The sequence below is a fragment of the Ailuropoda melanoleuca genome, chromosome 19 (assembly GCF_002007445.2).
Source record: "Ailuropoda melanoleuca isolate Jingjing chromosome 19, ASM200744v2, whole genome shotgun sequence".
NCBI lineage: Eukaryota > Metazoa > Chordata > Mammalia > Carnivora > Ursidae > Ailuropoda > Ailuropoda melanoleuca.
Genome location: NC_048236.1, coordinates 27,511,712 through 27,529,098, shown reverse-complemented (window position 1 = coordinate 27,529,098; position 17,387 = coordinate 27,511,712). Strand labels below are relative to the sequence as shown.

The 17,387-nt window shown below is 37.3% G+C and overlaps 1 protein-coding gene across 1 annotated transcript in view; it reads left to right on the top strand.

The window, feature by feature from the left end:
* IMPG1 (interphotoreceptor matrix proteoglycan 1) overlaps positions 1–17,387 on the top strand; it is a 126,208-nt gene that overhangs the window by 9,166 nt on the left and 99,655 nt on the right. Inside the window, exon 2 of the mRNA XM_002923921.4 lies at positions 14,345–14,578. Within this exon, the coding sequence (XP_002923967.2) occupies positions 14,345–14,578 (234 nt within the window). The remainder of the gene's footprint in view (positions 1–14,344; positions 14,579–17,387) is intronic.

The following is a 17,387-nucleotide window of genomic DNA, read 5'->3' as shown; positions in this document are numbered from 1 at the left end:
TTGAGTGAGAACTTCTTTTGTTCCAAATCCTCAAACACACTTTGTGTTGGTATTTCCTTTTTTTTTTTTTTTTTGGGGGGGGGGGGGGGGGAGNTTTTTTTGAGGGAGTGGGGGTGGTAGTGAAATCGTATCTCATTGTCATTTTATTTTGTATTTCCTTCATTATTAATGAGTTTCATTATCTTTTCATGTATTTTTCCTTTTCTAGTTAATGTCTAAAGAATTTTGCCCATTTTTTCATTGGGATGAATGTCTTTTCTTACTGATTTAGAGCAGTTCTTTAAAAGTTGTGAATATTAGTCTGTCTGCAGTTATGTTCCTTTCAGATACCCTTTTCCAGTTTGTAGCTTATCTTCTTACTTTCTTAATGGTAACTTCTGATGAGCAAACATTCTTTACTTTAACATAGTTGAATTTGTCATCCTTTAACTTCATGGTTTGTGAGGATTTTCTGTCCTACTTAAAGCCATGAAAATACTCTCCTATGTTGTCTTATGCAAGTTGTAAAGTTTTGCCTTTCATATTAAAGCCACTCAAATTGATCGTGCGTGTGTGTGTCTGTACAGGAAATAGGAAGAAAATGTCTTTTTTTTTAAATATGGATAATCAGTTGTTTTAACACCATTTGTTGGGTAGTTTCTGCTTTCCTCTCTGCTCTGTGATGTCCCTCCTGTCATGAACATAGTTTTTGTCCATTTTATCATCCCTGAGCCAATACTGCATTGCTTTAATTATTACAAATTTATAATAATCTTGATATAACCATGTTTCTCTGGCTTTGTTCACTTTCTACACGAGTATCTAAGCTGTTAGTGACCCTCCACTCATCCTTAAGATTCTAAAATTAGCTCACCAAGTTCTACAAAACACTCTATTAAGGAGATTGAAATTGTGTTGAATCTGTAGATCAATATGGGGAGAATTGATACCTTTGTAATGTTAAGTCTTCCTATCCAAGAGCATGGAATATCTCTCCTTTTATTACTACCTTAAAATAAAGTTGCATGATTACTTTATTAAAGGGCTTACATATCTTGGATTTATCCCTAGCTACTTTATGTTAATTGTGATCATATAAAAGGCATTCTTATTACATTTTCTATGTAGAAAAATAATTGGTTTTATATTCCTTAGCTTTGCTGAACAATCTTAATTCTGAAAATTTGCTAGCAGTTCTTTGGAGTTAAGAATTTTTTAACTTAATTAAAAATTTTTCATTCATGAATAAAGGAAATTTGAGTTTTTCTTTTTGGGTCTTTGTATCTTTTATTTTTTTATATTTTCTTACTATCCTTGATAGGCCATCCAGTATATTAAAAACAAATGGTGATTGCACACATACTTACCTTGTATTTATCTTAAAAGGAATCTTTCATGCTTTTTCATTAGGTATGATGTTTGTTTTACATTTTTCCATCTGTTTTGTTTGTGTAAATGCTCTATAGGAGGTTTTTTTTTTTTTAAAGTTCCTTCTACTCCTGAGTTTTAATCATTAATAAATACAGAAATTTATTGTGTATCTCTTCTATATCTATTCAGATTACCAGCTGTTTTTTCTCTTTTAATTCATTAATGTAATAAATTACCTTAATCTGTTTTCAAATATTAAACGAATGCTTCCTTCCTGAGATAAATCTGATTTGATCATGACCTTTTTCACACACTGCTAGATTCCATTTGCTCATATTTTATTTCAGAGTATTCTTAAGTGAGAGTGGACCATTATTTTTTATTTCATACTTTCCTTTACAAGTTTTGTAAGACTTTGTATGAAAATGAAGTTCATCTTTTTTTTTTTTTAAATGTTTGATAGAACTCACTGGTAAAGCTAGAGGATGATATTTATGGAAAAATATTTGATTACTGACTCAACTTCTTTAAAGATTATAATAATAATTAGATTTCCTATCTCTTTTTATATTAGTTTTGGTACCCTGTATATTTCCAGAAATTTATCCATTTCATATAAAATTTCTAATTTATTAGCAAAACATTATTTATAATATCCTTTTGTTATGTTTTTCATGTCTATAGAAAATGTAATAATGTTCTCCTTTGTCAATCCTGAAAGGACTGTGTCTTTTCCGTACTTGATTAATCTTGGTTTTTTCTTATTAGCATTTTCAAAGGAAAAATTTGGGACTTTTATATTTTTTTCGTCTCTTTATGCTATTATCTTTTACATTTTCTTAATCTCTACTCTTATCTCTTTGTTTTTTTGTATTTTCTTTGAGTTTATTTTGTTTTCTTTTGCTAACTTCTTGAGATGGATGTTTAGCTCACTAATACTTAGCTTTTTTCTCTTTCTAAAGTAAACATTCTCATGAGATAAATTTACCTTTCAAATACTGATGTTGTCATACCCCACAAGTTTTATTATGTAGTATTTTTATCATTTGATTAAAATATTTCTAATATGTAGCATTATTTCTCCATTGATGTATCAGTTTTTTATAAGGATTTTTTTTTTTTTTAGTTTCCAAATATATGGAGATTTTCCAGTTGTTTTTTAAAACTGATTTTTAGTTTACTTCTCTGTTGGTCTGAGAACATAATGTACATGCATTATAGTTCAATATATAGTCAATATTTGTGTATGTTCTCTGTGCTTGAAAAGAAGGGATATTTTATGTTATAAATATATAATATATTTTATAATAGTTAATATTTTTATTTTATAAAGTTCTATATGTGTCTATTAGGTCAAGTTTAATCATGTTTTCAATCTTCTATATTCTTACTGAGTTTATATGCTTTTTCTATCGATTACGAAGAAAGAGCCTTAAAATCCACCTGCTATTATTGTTGATTTCATTAACTTTAATTTTCAATAACTTTCATTATTAGTCTGTCAACTTTTGCTTTATATATTTTGAAGTTATAATATTAAGTACATAAAATTATAACTTGTTATCTTTTTCTGATGACTTTAAAATTTTTATCATTATAGTACTATCTTCTTTGTAATACCTTCTGGCAAATAAGAAACTTTGTCCACTGGTGAGCTGGAAATGACTCATACTAACTTACAGGAGCCAATTGCGCACATGTCTTCACAAGTTAGTGTTTGGTAATGTCACATTGGTGGCTTGAAATCAGCCATGGGGGAATATTAACACGTGGAAATTGGCAAATGCTACAAATCAAGCCTTCTCATCCACCCTCAAGAGCTGGTCATTAAACATTACCAGCATAGCTCTGACTTCATTCAAAGTTAATATAGCTACACCAACTTTCCTTTGGCTAGTGTTTGCAAATTATAACTTTTTTCCATCCTTTTAATTTCAACTTCTGTTTCTTTCCATTTAGATGTGTCTGAAAACAGAATATAATGAGATTTTTTTTTTAATGCAGTATGACAACTTCTGTCTTTTAATAGGAGCATCTTGTCCATTTGCATTTAATATGTTCCAAATAGTATATGGAACATACTTACACTAAAAAAATTATTAGTCGTTTACTTGAAATTCAAATTTGCCTGGATGTCCTATATTTTATTTGGTAAGTCAGGTGATTCTATTCCTATCCTGTTCCTAACCTTAAGCCTCAGAATAGAATGGTACCAGATCATAATCACAGTTAACAATGTGCCAGGCCTCTGCAAAGCTCTTAACATTTTGTCATTTAGTCTTCAAAACAGAACAAAACTATTACATGCAAGTATTAATCCAAAACTATGGTATTGGAATTACTGTTATACCCTTTTTGGGTTAGAAATCTGACACATATAGAGATTATCTGCCCAGGTTCAGCAAGTGACTCAGAAAGGCTTGACTATCTTACTATAACTTAAACCCCACTTGTATTCAAAATGAAGTTCACCTTTCTTCTCTACATGAACTGTGATAGGTCCTTGTGCATAAGAAAGTTAACAGGCAGAGATTTACAGCTATTTCTGTTTAATCTGCTCCAATTCTGTTCTTCTTGAGTAGTTAAAGTATCTTTGTGTGTGGAAATATATGCACCAATGCTATACAGACAATTCTCTTTACTCAGAATTCCCACATACTCCAAGATCAGGTTTGCATGAAAGCACTAAAAATGAGGAATGGTGTCTTTCATGGTTTGCAATATCAGAATCACAAGCAGTGATAAGATTCAGAATATAGAGATGCTGAGATAAATTAGAGCTAATTTTGATATGAGTTCTTTAGACATCATAAGAATCTAATGAGCTATGTTCCAACTATGTAGCACCCCTGGAATCACAGGGAGAGAGATATTCCATGGTCCAGCAACCCAGCACAGCTGGAACCAGAAGGAAAGTGGGTATTTGGCACATATCATTGAATGTGTCCCACGAACAATCTACATTCTTGTCCCATGATATTTTCTTACTGCATGCCAGCTTCTGAAGTTTCCTTTTTCCTGAATTTTGGGGATTTTTTTTTCTATAGGCTCTTGGTAGGTCTCTACGAATTCCTGCCACTTGTCTTCTTCACCCATTTCAAGCAGATCATGGACTTATCATGAACTGCCGCTGGCTTATGAATTACCTGGTACTATTCAAGCATAACCATTTGTTTTCCATGCCATTCAACATTTGTGTCAAGCTACACTCAAAAAATGCCTTAAACTATAACGTCCCATAGATTTGTGAGGTACAATTGCAACTGGTCATCCACATATCGGATTTACTGGTAATATTCCATTTGGATTCTCTTATCCATAATCTGTGTGTTTATTTAAACTCCAAAAGGAGTTCTGAAACCTATGGAGATGGTGCCAAAAAAGTATCCATGATATGTTAAAAATTGGGAAGCAGAAGAAAGGAAAAAAGTTAATTGGATTTAAGTTAATGTAAGGATGAGATGATTAAAACAACTTAATGGAGTTGGTCCCACTTGCAAATGGAGAAGGTAGCTGCCTACCCAGAATGATTTGAGGGGTACTAAAAATCCAGTTGCTAGAGAAAACACGGGTTTCTTGTTAGCTCCTAGAAATAAGCCCCAGCTAGGCTGGTGAGCAACTTGAACATAACTGTTCTCACCTCGGTTTCATATCCTGTTTACCTGACCTCAGCACTCAACTAGCTCCACTCACCATTTTTTCAAAGTAATATACTTTAGGGTTAATCACAGCTTTTATAGAAATATCCTACTTTTCAAACTTTCAAGGCTGGCTTATTTGGAGGAGAAAGAATTTTGCTAATTTTGCTTATGTATTCACATGAAATTCATTTACAATCCTTAACATTTTAAACTTTCCTGCTAAAATTCTCAAGGAAATTTAGCACTCCATGCAGAGGCAATATGCTGATCATGTAGTTTCCCACAATCCATGTCCATGCCATGTACCTTGAGAACACTTGAGAGTCAAGGGCATTCCTGTGGTTCTGGAATTACAGTAGGAACAGTGCCCTGGAACTGGCAGTGGCTGTGCGTGGACCTCAGCCAGGGTCCATTATGAAGCGACGCCACGAGTTAGATGAAGGCAGCCATGTGAGACCATCACATCACCCCATGACAAGTACTTCCATTGTGTTTCTCTCCTCTCCCAGGACAGACTCCTCCCCTTCTCCATATGCCCTCTCTCTCTCCCCACGAAGGGGTGGAGGAATTAGCACACATTTCTGTTCCAAATACAGTTGAAGACGTGGCCCTACTGGGCCCCTGACTCTGCACTCCTGACACTTACCAGACCTGAAAAGCTCATGACTCCAGTGTTCAGAGGTCACCCCTTCTGGACACAAAAAGACGACCCCCTTTCTCTTGCTTACGTCTGTCCTCACCTTCAGTTCTGTTCCTGCCCACTCACCAAGCTACATGTGCCCTCAACAAGAAGTGCAGTTTTGTACCTCAACAAAATTTCTCAGCATCTCACCTACAGGTTTAGGTCTTTTTTTTTTTTCTTTTTTCCAAGGCAATGAGGTGGAAGGAGGGCTCAATACTTATCTATACAAAGAGAGAATAGAAAATAGGAATTAGGGTGCCTGGGTGGCACGGTGGGTTAAGCGTTTGCCTCCGGCTCAGATCATGATCTCAGGGTCCTGGGATGGGGCCCCAGGTCAGGCTCCCCAATGAGTGGGGAGTCTGCTTCTCTTTCTCCCTATGCCCCTCCCCCGCCTCGTTCTCTCTCTCTCAAGTAAGTAAAATCTTTTAAAAAGTAAGAAAAGAAAGTAAGAACTAGCGACCTTTATTTCTTAAAATGGTTTTCCAAGGTCCTAACCCTTTTTGTTCTGACATATCAAGTACAACGGCTAAACCTGGTTTTGCAATGAGAAAAAAGGCAGTGCAACTGCTCTAATTCTTTGAGACAAAAAGGACCACTGATTGTCATTCTCATAGAGTGAGGTGTTCCGGAACAATGCATTTGGGAGGTAAGGAAAGCTGCAGTGGCATCCAAGTTTCAAAAACTTCGGGGAGAGAAACCCATGCATCATTGACAATCAATCTGTATGCTGACTATTCAAAGAGTTTTTTCACTTCATATTTCATTCAAGAAAATCACTGGACGGTTCCTTAATTTCTGTGATTATCTTCTCTATCATTTATTCGAACAGATTTTCACTAGGGTGGCATTGTAGAAATTTAATGGGAACACATGTAGGAAGAGAGGTGGGAAAGAAGGGGTATAAGATCCTGGGCTTCTTACTAGATCATGTAGAAAACAGAATGCTTAAAATCCATGCGATTTTCTGGAAAAACATTAAACAAGCTATTCAGTATATCTGCATAACTTTTGAGGCATATCCAGGTATGTTAAGCACAATGTACATTGAGTTGCCCTTGCTATTTGGAAAAATTTCTCTGGTGTGTAATTGAGCATTTCTACTAAGGAAGGGGGTAGACAGGGATATAATTGGTCACAAAGAAGCTGAGCATTTGTCTAAAGGCCATAACCCCTCACTCATTTTTGGTAAAGTTAGGAAGTTTATGCAAGATTAAATTATTTTTTTTGAAAATTTCCAGTCATTGATTTGATCCTGAAATGTTAGCTACTTTCTCTCTGTGGAATTCTGTTCTTCAAATGGAGATTTTTGTTCTATAGGAATTCCAGTAACTTTTCTCTCTACTTCTGTTAATTCATTCATTAAGGCATTGCGGCCTTTTCCCTTAGGAAACATAATGGGTTCGCTAAGTGCTTGTACCAGTGACTGTTGCTTTCATAACAATGCTGCCATAAAAGCCCCATTCCTCCTTTTCCTGTTGTCTGTTTTATTGTCACAGTATGTGTACAGTAATCCTATATTGTGAGGCTGGAAATGGCTGGAAAATTTCTCTCTAGAAGTGAGTTTAGTGAGGAGTGGTCCAAACAGGATGGTAAGGATCCACTTGAATATATAACCAAGAAAGAGACTGATTCATGGGCAAAGCTGAGCCATGAAATGGAAGCTTCATAAGCAGCCTACAACTGGAGGCCAACTTTGGTAGAGGAAGGAAAAACATTGGTATCACAAGGAGATGATGTGGACTATCACAGCTTCCAGGATGCCAGTCAACATCAAGGCCACATGGCTACCAGTCTAGAACCTAGAGTGGAAAAGATACTTTGGACTGAAGGGCTAGCCTTCGCATAAGCTAGTAGATATGTTTAGGCAATCTAATTTTAAAAACAATAAATGAAGAGTCAAAAGCCCAGTATTTCAGAGGCTTTTGCCACTCTACCCTTGGACAGATTATTTTCCTTAGGGTAAAGTCACATTTTAATTTAGTACTTAAATTCAGTGGTGTTAAATTAATTTCCTTTTCTGTATATATGGAAATTTCCAAACTCGTCATAGCTATACTAGGTTGCAGGATTTGGGTTAGCTCCAGGGTAGAGAGGCTAAAGAAAAAAATAATAATAAAAAGACCCTCTCCAATTTAAACCTTCAGTGTCAACCACTTTTCTTAGCCTGCTGGAAGGTGCTCTGCCCATGGACATGTTGTATTCCCTCCTGCCCACCTAAATCTTTTCTGCCACACCTTTCATGAGAACCTCCCAGCCTATTGGGAGTCCATTCCACCATGGCTGTCTCAACCCTTCCTCAAATGATCTGTTTTGCTGAAAAATCACCCCCATTAACAAATGTCAGTACTCAACATGTACATTTCCAAACGCAAAGTGATAATTTATTTTCCAACAGTTTTCAGTATATATTATGTGTTAAATAGTGACACCTTCTGGTGAAATGACACATCAGCATGTTGAATATACCAGGCTCTATGAGCACATTGCACACCCCAAAATAAAAAAAGAATGGAGGGAAAAAAAGAGAAGAGAATAAAGGGGGAAAATGTTGATAGCTTAATGTGTGGTATCAGAGGAATCCTCACCCATATAGGATCTTGCTTTGTTTTAGGAAAAGTGGTAAATGCAGCTCTTTCAAAGAGCTTTGCTGTGTGAATGGAAAAAAAATGGGTCAATAGCTGGAGGGAAGTGGTATCAAGAGAATCCTTTGAGTAGAAGGGAAAAATGATAGCATATTTGTAGGATGCTAGGAATAATCCAGCATAAAGAGGGGAAATAATGATGTAGGCAAATGACAGAAGACTTTCTGGAAGAATGTCCTGAAGAAGAAAAAAAAAAGAAAAAGAAAGAGAAAGAAGAAAGAAAGAAAGAAAGAAAGAAAGAAAGAAAGAAAGAAAGAAAGAAAGGAAAAAGGTGGGATCCAGTGCATAAGTAAAGGAATTGGCCTTGAATAGGAGCAGACCTCTCATAAAGTAGTCACAGGAGGAAAGCAGAGTATAAAAACACAGATCAGTCAGTGAGAGATGCAGTGCTGAACACTGATAAAGTTCTCTTCTTGCTCCTCTTATTCTTAATAAAATGTGGAACAAAGTCATCAGCTGAAAGTGAGAATTGGCAGGAAGTGCAGAAAATCAGAGAACAGTTGTACGTAGTTCTCCCGGAGAGTGAGAAACTCAATGGACCAAGGAAACTTACTGTGATACTAGTTAAGGGTTATACACTGAAAGTGAGTCCAAATGGTTGTTTTTCTCCATCCATGTTCAGCTACAAGGGTGCAAGTGAGGAGTAGGAAGAGAGCTGAATTTAACATGGGTATGGTTTACCTTTCAATTACAATAATTGAGGGGCAAGGGAATTGAGGACTTGTCATCCTAAAGAGCTAGGCAATATTAATATTCTTTCCCATTGATATCCATGGTTTTGATTGATTTTACTCATTATTTATTTACTCTCAGATAAATTGAAAGTATCTAGGAAAGCTGACTTTACTAAAATATACTTTATGCATAACCCATCTCCTTTCTGTTCTTTTGGTTTTCATTCACAATGGAATTTTTTATTTATCTTTTCACTTGGGATATTATCTTTAATAAGATGACTGTATCCAAAGCCTCTGATATTAGGCCCTATAACAATGAGAAGAAATTTAAAAGGGAGGTTGCAATAATGTAAAAGGTAGACAGGACATAGGAAACTAATTTTTATGGCCTAATGGTTTTTTTAGTGAATCTAATTCATACATATATTGTAAAAGACTCATTACTAGTTCCACATGAATTTTTCATGAATTCACTTGATGAATATGTACTGCATATGTGTCCTATCCAAACCTTGTACTAGGTAAGCACCAAGGTGAATTGGGGAGAGGACAAGATCACAATACTCAGGTATTTGAAGTCTAAAAGTCTAGGTTTTGCAAATACAAAGGTATTTGCAACCTGAAGGGGAAAACATATTTACAACAAATTACTCTACAAGCAAGCACAACACCACAAATTCCACGACATTTGTTCATCTAATTTATCACTATATGCCATCCTGGGCTGAAACATAGTAGACACTTAATGAACACTGGTGAATCAGTAAATCAGTAAAGATCTGACCCACACTAAAGCAACACAAAAGAGCAATGAATGATTTCTGAGTGCGGGGTCTGAGAAAGCTTAGTAGAGAAGGAAAGAAAGCTTAGAAACTGGCCCACGAATGAAGAAGGAAAAGAACAGCCTTCTAATATGAAGGCACAGACAAGCATGAGATGAGCAGTAAAGCACGGAAGCACTGGAAGACTTTGGGGACGCGCCTAGTCTTGTGTGAGGACTGAGGAGAAGCGCCGTGAAAGAGCACATAAGGAAGGAAGAGTGATACCAGGCAGTGAAATGCATGGACAGTTGGATAAAGGAGTTTTTACTGAGCTCTTACCCAAGTGCTTCCCAAGTGGTAACTCATTTAGTAATATCACAGAAACCCTGTAAGAGAGGCCCTATCATTCACCATTTTACAGGGGAGGAAACTCAAGCACAGTCAGGTCAAGTACTTCCAAGTTGTACAGCTGGTGAGTCAGAGACCCAGGGCCCTGTGCACCACTAGCGCTATTAAAACATTTTGACTAGTTGAGCAACATATGATTTCTGTTGCTACTACATTTTTCTTTCACAAATAATGAACATATTTAAATTAAATTTAGAAAGTAAGCAATGAATATTAGCTGTCTCTTGTCTGTATTTAGAAGTTCTGAATATGCAAATTTATTCATTTCCATTTTTCTCTTTTCCTCATTCAATAATATGGCTATTTCCCAAAACTATTGGCTTAGGATTGTTTTCCTGGTGATTAATCTACAATAAAATATATAGTACAATTGCATTTATTTTTGTCCAAATGCATATTATAATTAACTAAATTTTTCTAGCATTCTTATACTCTGGTAAAGATAAAGAGTTTTCTTGTTTGTTTGTTTTTTCTGAAATCACTTTGCCCTTCTTTCTCTTTGTAACTTTGAACTTCACCAGGAAATAGTTGTTGATGGCAGCCAATTCATCATCACACAGGTTATACTCTTGTTTTGTCAAGTATTTTCTGCCTCAAAAGATTTTCTAATCTTCTATTAAATATGCTCCCTTTTCATAGGTCATTCAACTATCAATTCCTTCTCAAACTTTTACCTATTCTTTCCAACTACTTATATAAAGTAAAAATATCAAGCACATGAAAATGCATCCAGAGACTCGAATTTCAGTTCAATTTCAACATTACTATTTATGCAGCATGGAGGACAATATCTAATGTGATCTAATTGCTTTACCAAAGAATGCTTTCATTAGCTCCAATAAATATCAGCTCTTCTTACCTCACTGATATCTGTAACATTCCACGTTTCAATTCTTTAAATTTGGGGTTTATTTGATTTGAAATCCTTGGAAAAGACAGACTTTGTAAGCTAAGTGTGGCTTGTTCTATAAATATTTTTGAACCCAGGTAACCCTTAGTCCCTGTTCTCAGAAACTTTGCCTACCTCTTTTCTAGTGATGACTTGGGGTCAAAATGCAGGCAGAAGATTCTGATCCATGCCCAAGTGATTAGTATCATCACAGGCAATCCCCTTGGTTGTCCATGTGTAATTTAGAGGAACACAAGCTGAGGTGTCTGATACTCATGTGAAAAAGGACAGAGAAAGATGGAAGACAGTTAACTTAAAGAAGAGAAATTCCTAGCATAGGGGAAATATGAGGAAATGTGAACTTGCTCTTTGCTATTGCAGAAGGCAGAAATAGGACTAATGTGTGGAAGCTACTAGAAGAGAATTTTCATCTCAAAGAAAGAATTACTAGGTAGAGATTTTGAAAATGGAGCGAGGTGCTTCCTAGATGAGGCAGACAACCATTTGTAGAATATTTGCCACGGATCTCCCTCATCAAGGAGATATAAAAAATTCAGTGACCACATAATTCATTTTCCAAACAGGGATACATTTGAGAATGAAGGAATAGCTGCAATAAACCAGGATATCCCAAGCAAACCAAGTCTCACTTCACCCCAATTCACCCTCATGGTTGACCACCAGTTATGTGTACTTGACATGTGAAGAATAGGGAAGATTGACCCTAGTAGGGAGAAGGGAACAGGTCAGAGCTCATGGGATTCTGGGACATGGAGCAAATCTGTAATTTTCTCACCTCCTTCTATTCCTATCCTGATAGAATGAAGTCCAAAGGCCCAGATCAAGTAGATCTATGTGAGCAAGCCTGGATATGAGCAAAGTGTTAAAATCCAGAAGAATCCAAGGAGGAACAATTCCAGGACAGGCACTCTTCCCAGAGCCAGGGTGGAGTCGACACTATTCCGAAAGCAAGTCATACAGAGAGTTCTACTAGAAAATAACATAAAAAAGTAAGAACAGGACCAACCCCAAAAGGCAGAATATTGTAGGGGGTGACAAAGTGGAGACCAGGACCAGCATCGCGATAGGCACTGTGAGAAGAATGGAGAAGGGCAGGATGTATGAGGAGCACAGTTTCCCGAAGTATGGTCTGTGCTTACCATATGCGATAGGCCAAGAATTATCTAATGATGCACATTGTTTCTTCCATTCTTAGTGGCAACTGAAATGTAATTACAAAAACTTCTTCTGTGACTTACACTAAAATCTGTGAGTGTTTGAAAGGTTATTAAAAATTAACATCCTAAACTAAAATTCACATTTTACTAGCTACAGTGGGCACTCGTAGCTCTACACTCAGCTCCTATCGCCTTGTTGCACTTGCCAGTGTTTGATGGGCACCTTCCAGTCTGCCATGCAGGGAAAATTGACCACCTCCACAGTTAGAATGAGCCACTCAGGGTAATTCCAGTCCCCTGCTCTGTGATCATTCAACTCAAACCGTAGGCATTGGTATATCCCTTGGCAGCTGGTATTGGTCCAGACACACGGCGTAAGTCAGACATACTTCAGGGAAAGGTTATTTTTCAAAATGAGCAAGGGCAAGCAAGTTTAATTTGGTAGAAGCCAGGCTACAGATAAAGTCACCACGTGAGGGGACTAAAAAAGAAAATGAGAGAATGGCAGAAAGGCAGAGTTAGAATTCTGTTTTCACCAGGCATTCCTTACTGTTAGCTTTCCCTTCTGTGTGATAACTTCCTTTTTGTTTAAGCCATTTTGAGGTGAATTGTCTTGACTCTTCACCTGAAGTGCCCTTACAGATCTATAAAAACAGTGGCTTCCCAAGCCTGCATGCATATTAGAATCACCTAGGGACCTTCAAAAGTTGCTGATGCTGCGTTCCACTCAGAGATTATGATTTATTGGTTTGATGTGTAGCTGGATGAGCAAATTAATCCATACACTCCCTTTCTTCCTGGAGATTCCTAAGAATTTATCACTGTCCAACATTGACTGAGTACTCTACGACTCCTCAAAATACCAGAGTATAGGTATTCCCACAGGACTCGGTCCACCCCCTGTATTGAAGGAGGGGCTTTTATGCTTTGTGGCAAGAGTTGAGTTGCTCGGCAGTTACCCTACTTGTATTTCTGCTTGATTCCCTTGTCTGTGCCAGCCGTTTGAGGCTCTCCTTTAGTAAAGTGGGAATGTAAGTCTCAGTAAGCCACATGCCTAGGATCTCAAGGGGCCATAGTGAGTGGTCCCAACTGTTCATCAGAAATTCCTTTCTTAAATGGAAGACAGATAAAAGGCAAGAGGTGGAGTGGGAGAGGAGGAATTGAGATCTGACCACCGTTAACAGGCTCTGACACCTCCAAGCCTCAGTACCCTACCGTGTGATAAACTGAGAAAAAGAGTATCTGTTTCATCAGTATAGCAGAGCTTTGATGAAATATTATAGCACACATGAAAAAAATTCAAAGTAAAAAAGTGTTAAATGAATATAAGTTGTTGTTATGAAAGGTCCAGAGAGTTAAAAATGAAGTCTAGACCTAACTTAAATAAATGTAAGTTATTGTTACAAAAGGTCCAGAGAGTTAAAACTGAGGTCTAGACCCAACTCTAACAGATACAGCAGTGCCAGGAGGTTGAAATGGCTCAGGGAGTGAAATCCCCTGCCAATCTGATCTCTTCACACTCCCCTTCATTTTTCCTCTCACCTCTCTCCAAAAAATATCCTGCTCTCTCTGTAAAGTCAACTCTAACACATATTCTTGTCCCAACTCACTTTCAACCAGCTTGCCACCCTCTGAGCCCCGCCATACGGAAATCCTAGGGCTGCCACTAATAGGCGGGAAAGTTGTTTTGTTGCATTTTCCCCCCTAGGTTTCTAGAAGCACTCCACTTCCTCATCCAGAGTGCACCTCTGGGTACCACAATATGCTATCATTTCCCACTTGAATTATAATGTCTATCAAAAGAGGCATCTCTCGGGAGGCTTGAGTGCTAAGTGGGGAGTGATTTTTAGAGATGTGTGGGAAATGGTTTCAATATTTGGCAGTTCCTAAAGGCAAGATGATTTGAGATGTTGGTTTTAAAAAAATACACTTGATCAGCTCATTATGCTATTCCCTTATTTCTGAAAATGCCTCGTCACTGAAATTTGGCAGTTGCACCAAAGTAGAACTTGAATAAACCAGAGCATTATAACTTTTAGTTTATTCCATTTGTTTATCATATATTTCACACATATCAATGTATATATTCACTAGGAAATCAATCTTTCTTTTACAGATCGCGCCATTAAAATATACCATTCTGAAACTAAAGACATAGACAATGCCCCAAGAATCGAAACAACTGAAAGTACTGCAAAAATGTACAAAATGTCAACCATGCAACGAATATTCGATTTGGCCAAGCATCGAACAAAAAGGTCAACATTTTTCCCAACTGGGGTTAAAGTCTGTCCACAGGAATCCATGAAACAGATTGTAGCCAGTCTTCAAGCTTATTATAGATTGAGAGGTAAGGAAAGAGATGGAACCTGTTTAGCCTCTCATTTCTCTTACACCTTCCCTTTCACTCATCCATACATTGTCTTTAGCCCCAAATTTCTAGAATCTCTCATTTAGTCACAAGGGTTATAAAAATCAGTCAACTAATCTGAGAGTGATGAATAGTAAACTTTCAAAACTATGGTAGATATCTCCTCTTAAGTTTAAAATAATGTCCTGTGCAAGATAGAACCATTAAGGCATTTAACAAGTCACCAGAAGGCCTCAGCATCTGGGTATTATCTCTCTGTTTTATTTTTGCCAAAGCCCAATATTGAGTTTTAACGTGATTATTATGAAGTAAGAAGCACAGAATGATTGCAATGTCAGGAATCTGAGCAAGTTGATTTGTGACTTAAGATTTCATTTTTCAAAAGCAACATTACAATCCAGATCCTCTCTTCCTTCTTGTTAAGTTGTTTATTGCTGATCGAGCAAAAAGTTCTGAAGTTTGGAAACCTGGAGGCACACCCAAATACGGAAGAGTCTCAAATTAACAGCGGTTACCAAGATATGATGCAGGGGTGTTAACAGGATTTACAACACAATTACTGGGATTTCCAGCAGATTTACAGTGCAGTTTTCACCCCAAGACAGCATAACAGGATTCTTGTGGCTTTCTCAGAAATCATTATGGAGTTCAATCACACCACAGCCTTGTCATTCACTTACTACAGATGAAACAGTTGCCATGGCTGCTTCTTTAAATGAAAAATAACAAAACAAAACCAAAGAGAATCTTTAGTAGACACTATTAAATCCCCCAGGTTGCTCCAAATAATGCAAAATATCTTAGCTAGCTGGAGCCTAAGCTCAATTCATCTTACATGTGAAAGTTGAGGGGGTTTGCTGAGGTCTGCCTTCATCACATGAGACATTTGCTTCCATTCCAAAAAGCACAGTCAACCTGCTCTATTTTAAGCCCATTAACTAAAATGTGCTCATTCAATTCTAGCCTGTGATGTATTGCAAATTAAGACAGCAGAGAACCCCTTTCATGATACCAACGTCTCGCGGAGTTCTTGAGGGTTTACATCTGTAAAATGTACGGAGGTTGAGTTAGTCTGGGGAGGAGTTTTTGCGGAGTTTTGGAGGCATAACTAACAGTCTCAAAAATATCAAGCCTTATGTTCCTCATATGTCTCATTTTATGTGGAAGAGACATTTGCTTTCTGACAGAAGCCACACCCACAGAGAAATGACAAGTACTGGATCACAGTCAGAAGGAGAACTCTAATTATAGAAAATCAAGCACACTATATTATTATTCCAAGGTCCTAGCATAGCACCTCTGTGTGGCAGTTTCTGTAAATGCTTGTTGATGGATACAGGAGGCAAAGAGGCCATTGGGAATGCAAAGAGAAGACAATAATGTGTAAATTATTCACTTTGAATGTGCCTACACATTGATCAGATAATGACACTCGTAAATTTCATGTTATTCATGAATGGACGTGAAATATATAACATATGCCTCACATTGAATATGAACACAACTGCTATTTTCATATAACTTCTAACTCTTTATGACATTCACAAATACAATTGATTCATCACAGGTATTTATAAAATAGACTATTTATTGCCGCAACCAAATTTTTAACTCTGAATTTTATTCTTTATTCTCATTAGGTTTGCCTTTTTCATTCTTGTTTTCCTAGATGAAACAAGCCAGTGTTTTTCTCCCCACGGCAACAACAGTCCGTTATCTTTATGGCTGCCCCTGGGTGATATGAAATTTTACTCTTCATCAGCATGGGTTTCTTAAGTCTAACAAATTGGTTCACAAAGAAACCAGAAATAAGACCTAGCTGCAAAGTGGTGCTCCTTTGACAGAGTAGCACACTTATTGTTTTTGTGCTGCTTTTACAAAATTAGCTTTTGACATCTTTCAAACTTAGGAGAGAAAGTTTCCACATTCATCAAATCAAATGGAATTTGAGATATTTCTTTTTCTAATGCTTAAAGCAACACAAATGAGAATGTTCTGAGCTTCATGGTAGAATCATAAACATACTCATCGCAAAGCACAAATACAAGACAGGCAAGTTTGTTTCTGGTAGTCTCTCAGGGGAACCCTGTGCTCCTACCCAAGCAAACTCCCTTCACACCCCCCACCCCTCTCTGTATCTCCCTCCCTCTCTTTCCCTCCCCCTCCTCCTCTGCCTTCCTTTCCTCCTCCTCCTTCTTCTTCTCTCTCCCTCCACCTCTGTCCCAACCTCAATATCAAAAGCTAGATCTTTCTTTCACATAAGTGTATGCCTTAGAGAAAGTTTAAGATAGAGGGAATCCTAGTTCTTGCTTCTCCATGTGCTGTCCATAGACCAGCAGCATCACCAGCATCTACCTGCTTGTTAGAAGTGCGACCTACTTTCACCCCATCATATCTACTTCCGGAATCTGTATTTTAATGAGATCCCCAGGTAGTTTATTTGCACCTTAAAGTTCTAGAAACACTGGTCTAGAGAACATCTAACCAACACCCCCATGACAGAGATTTAAAAAGTGAGGTGATGTGCTCAGTCAGGGCCATCGGTGGTGGCAGAGCAGGGTTAGAACACAGCATTCTGACTCCTACTCCAGCGTGTTATCCCTCCATCTAATTTGTGCGCAACCCAGTGGGGTTTTTTTTACATACCATTGGTCTAACCTAATCCTTACAAATGTGAATGACTATCCCAGGGCATGCCTGGCCTCCAGGAAATGTGTTCCTGGGGTTCTTCCCACATCGCCTAAGAGCCTACAGTGTAGCGTTCATCAGAAAGACTAAGACTCTGTGG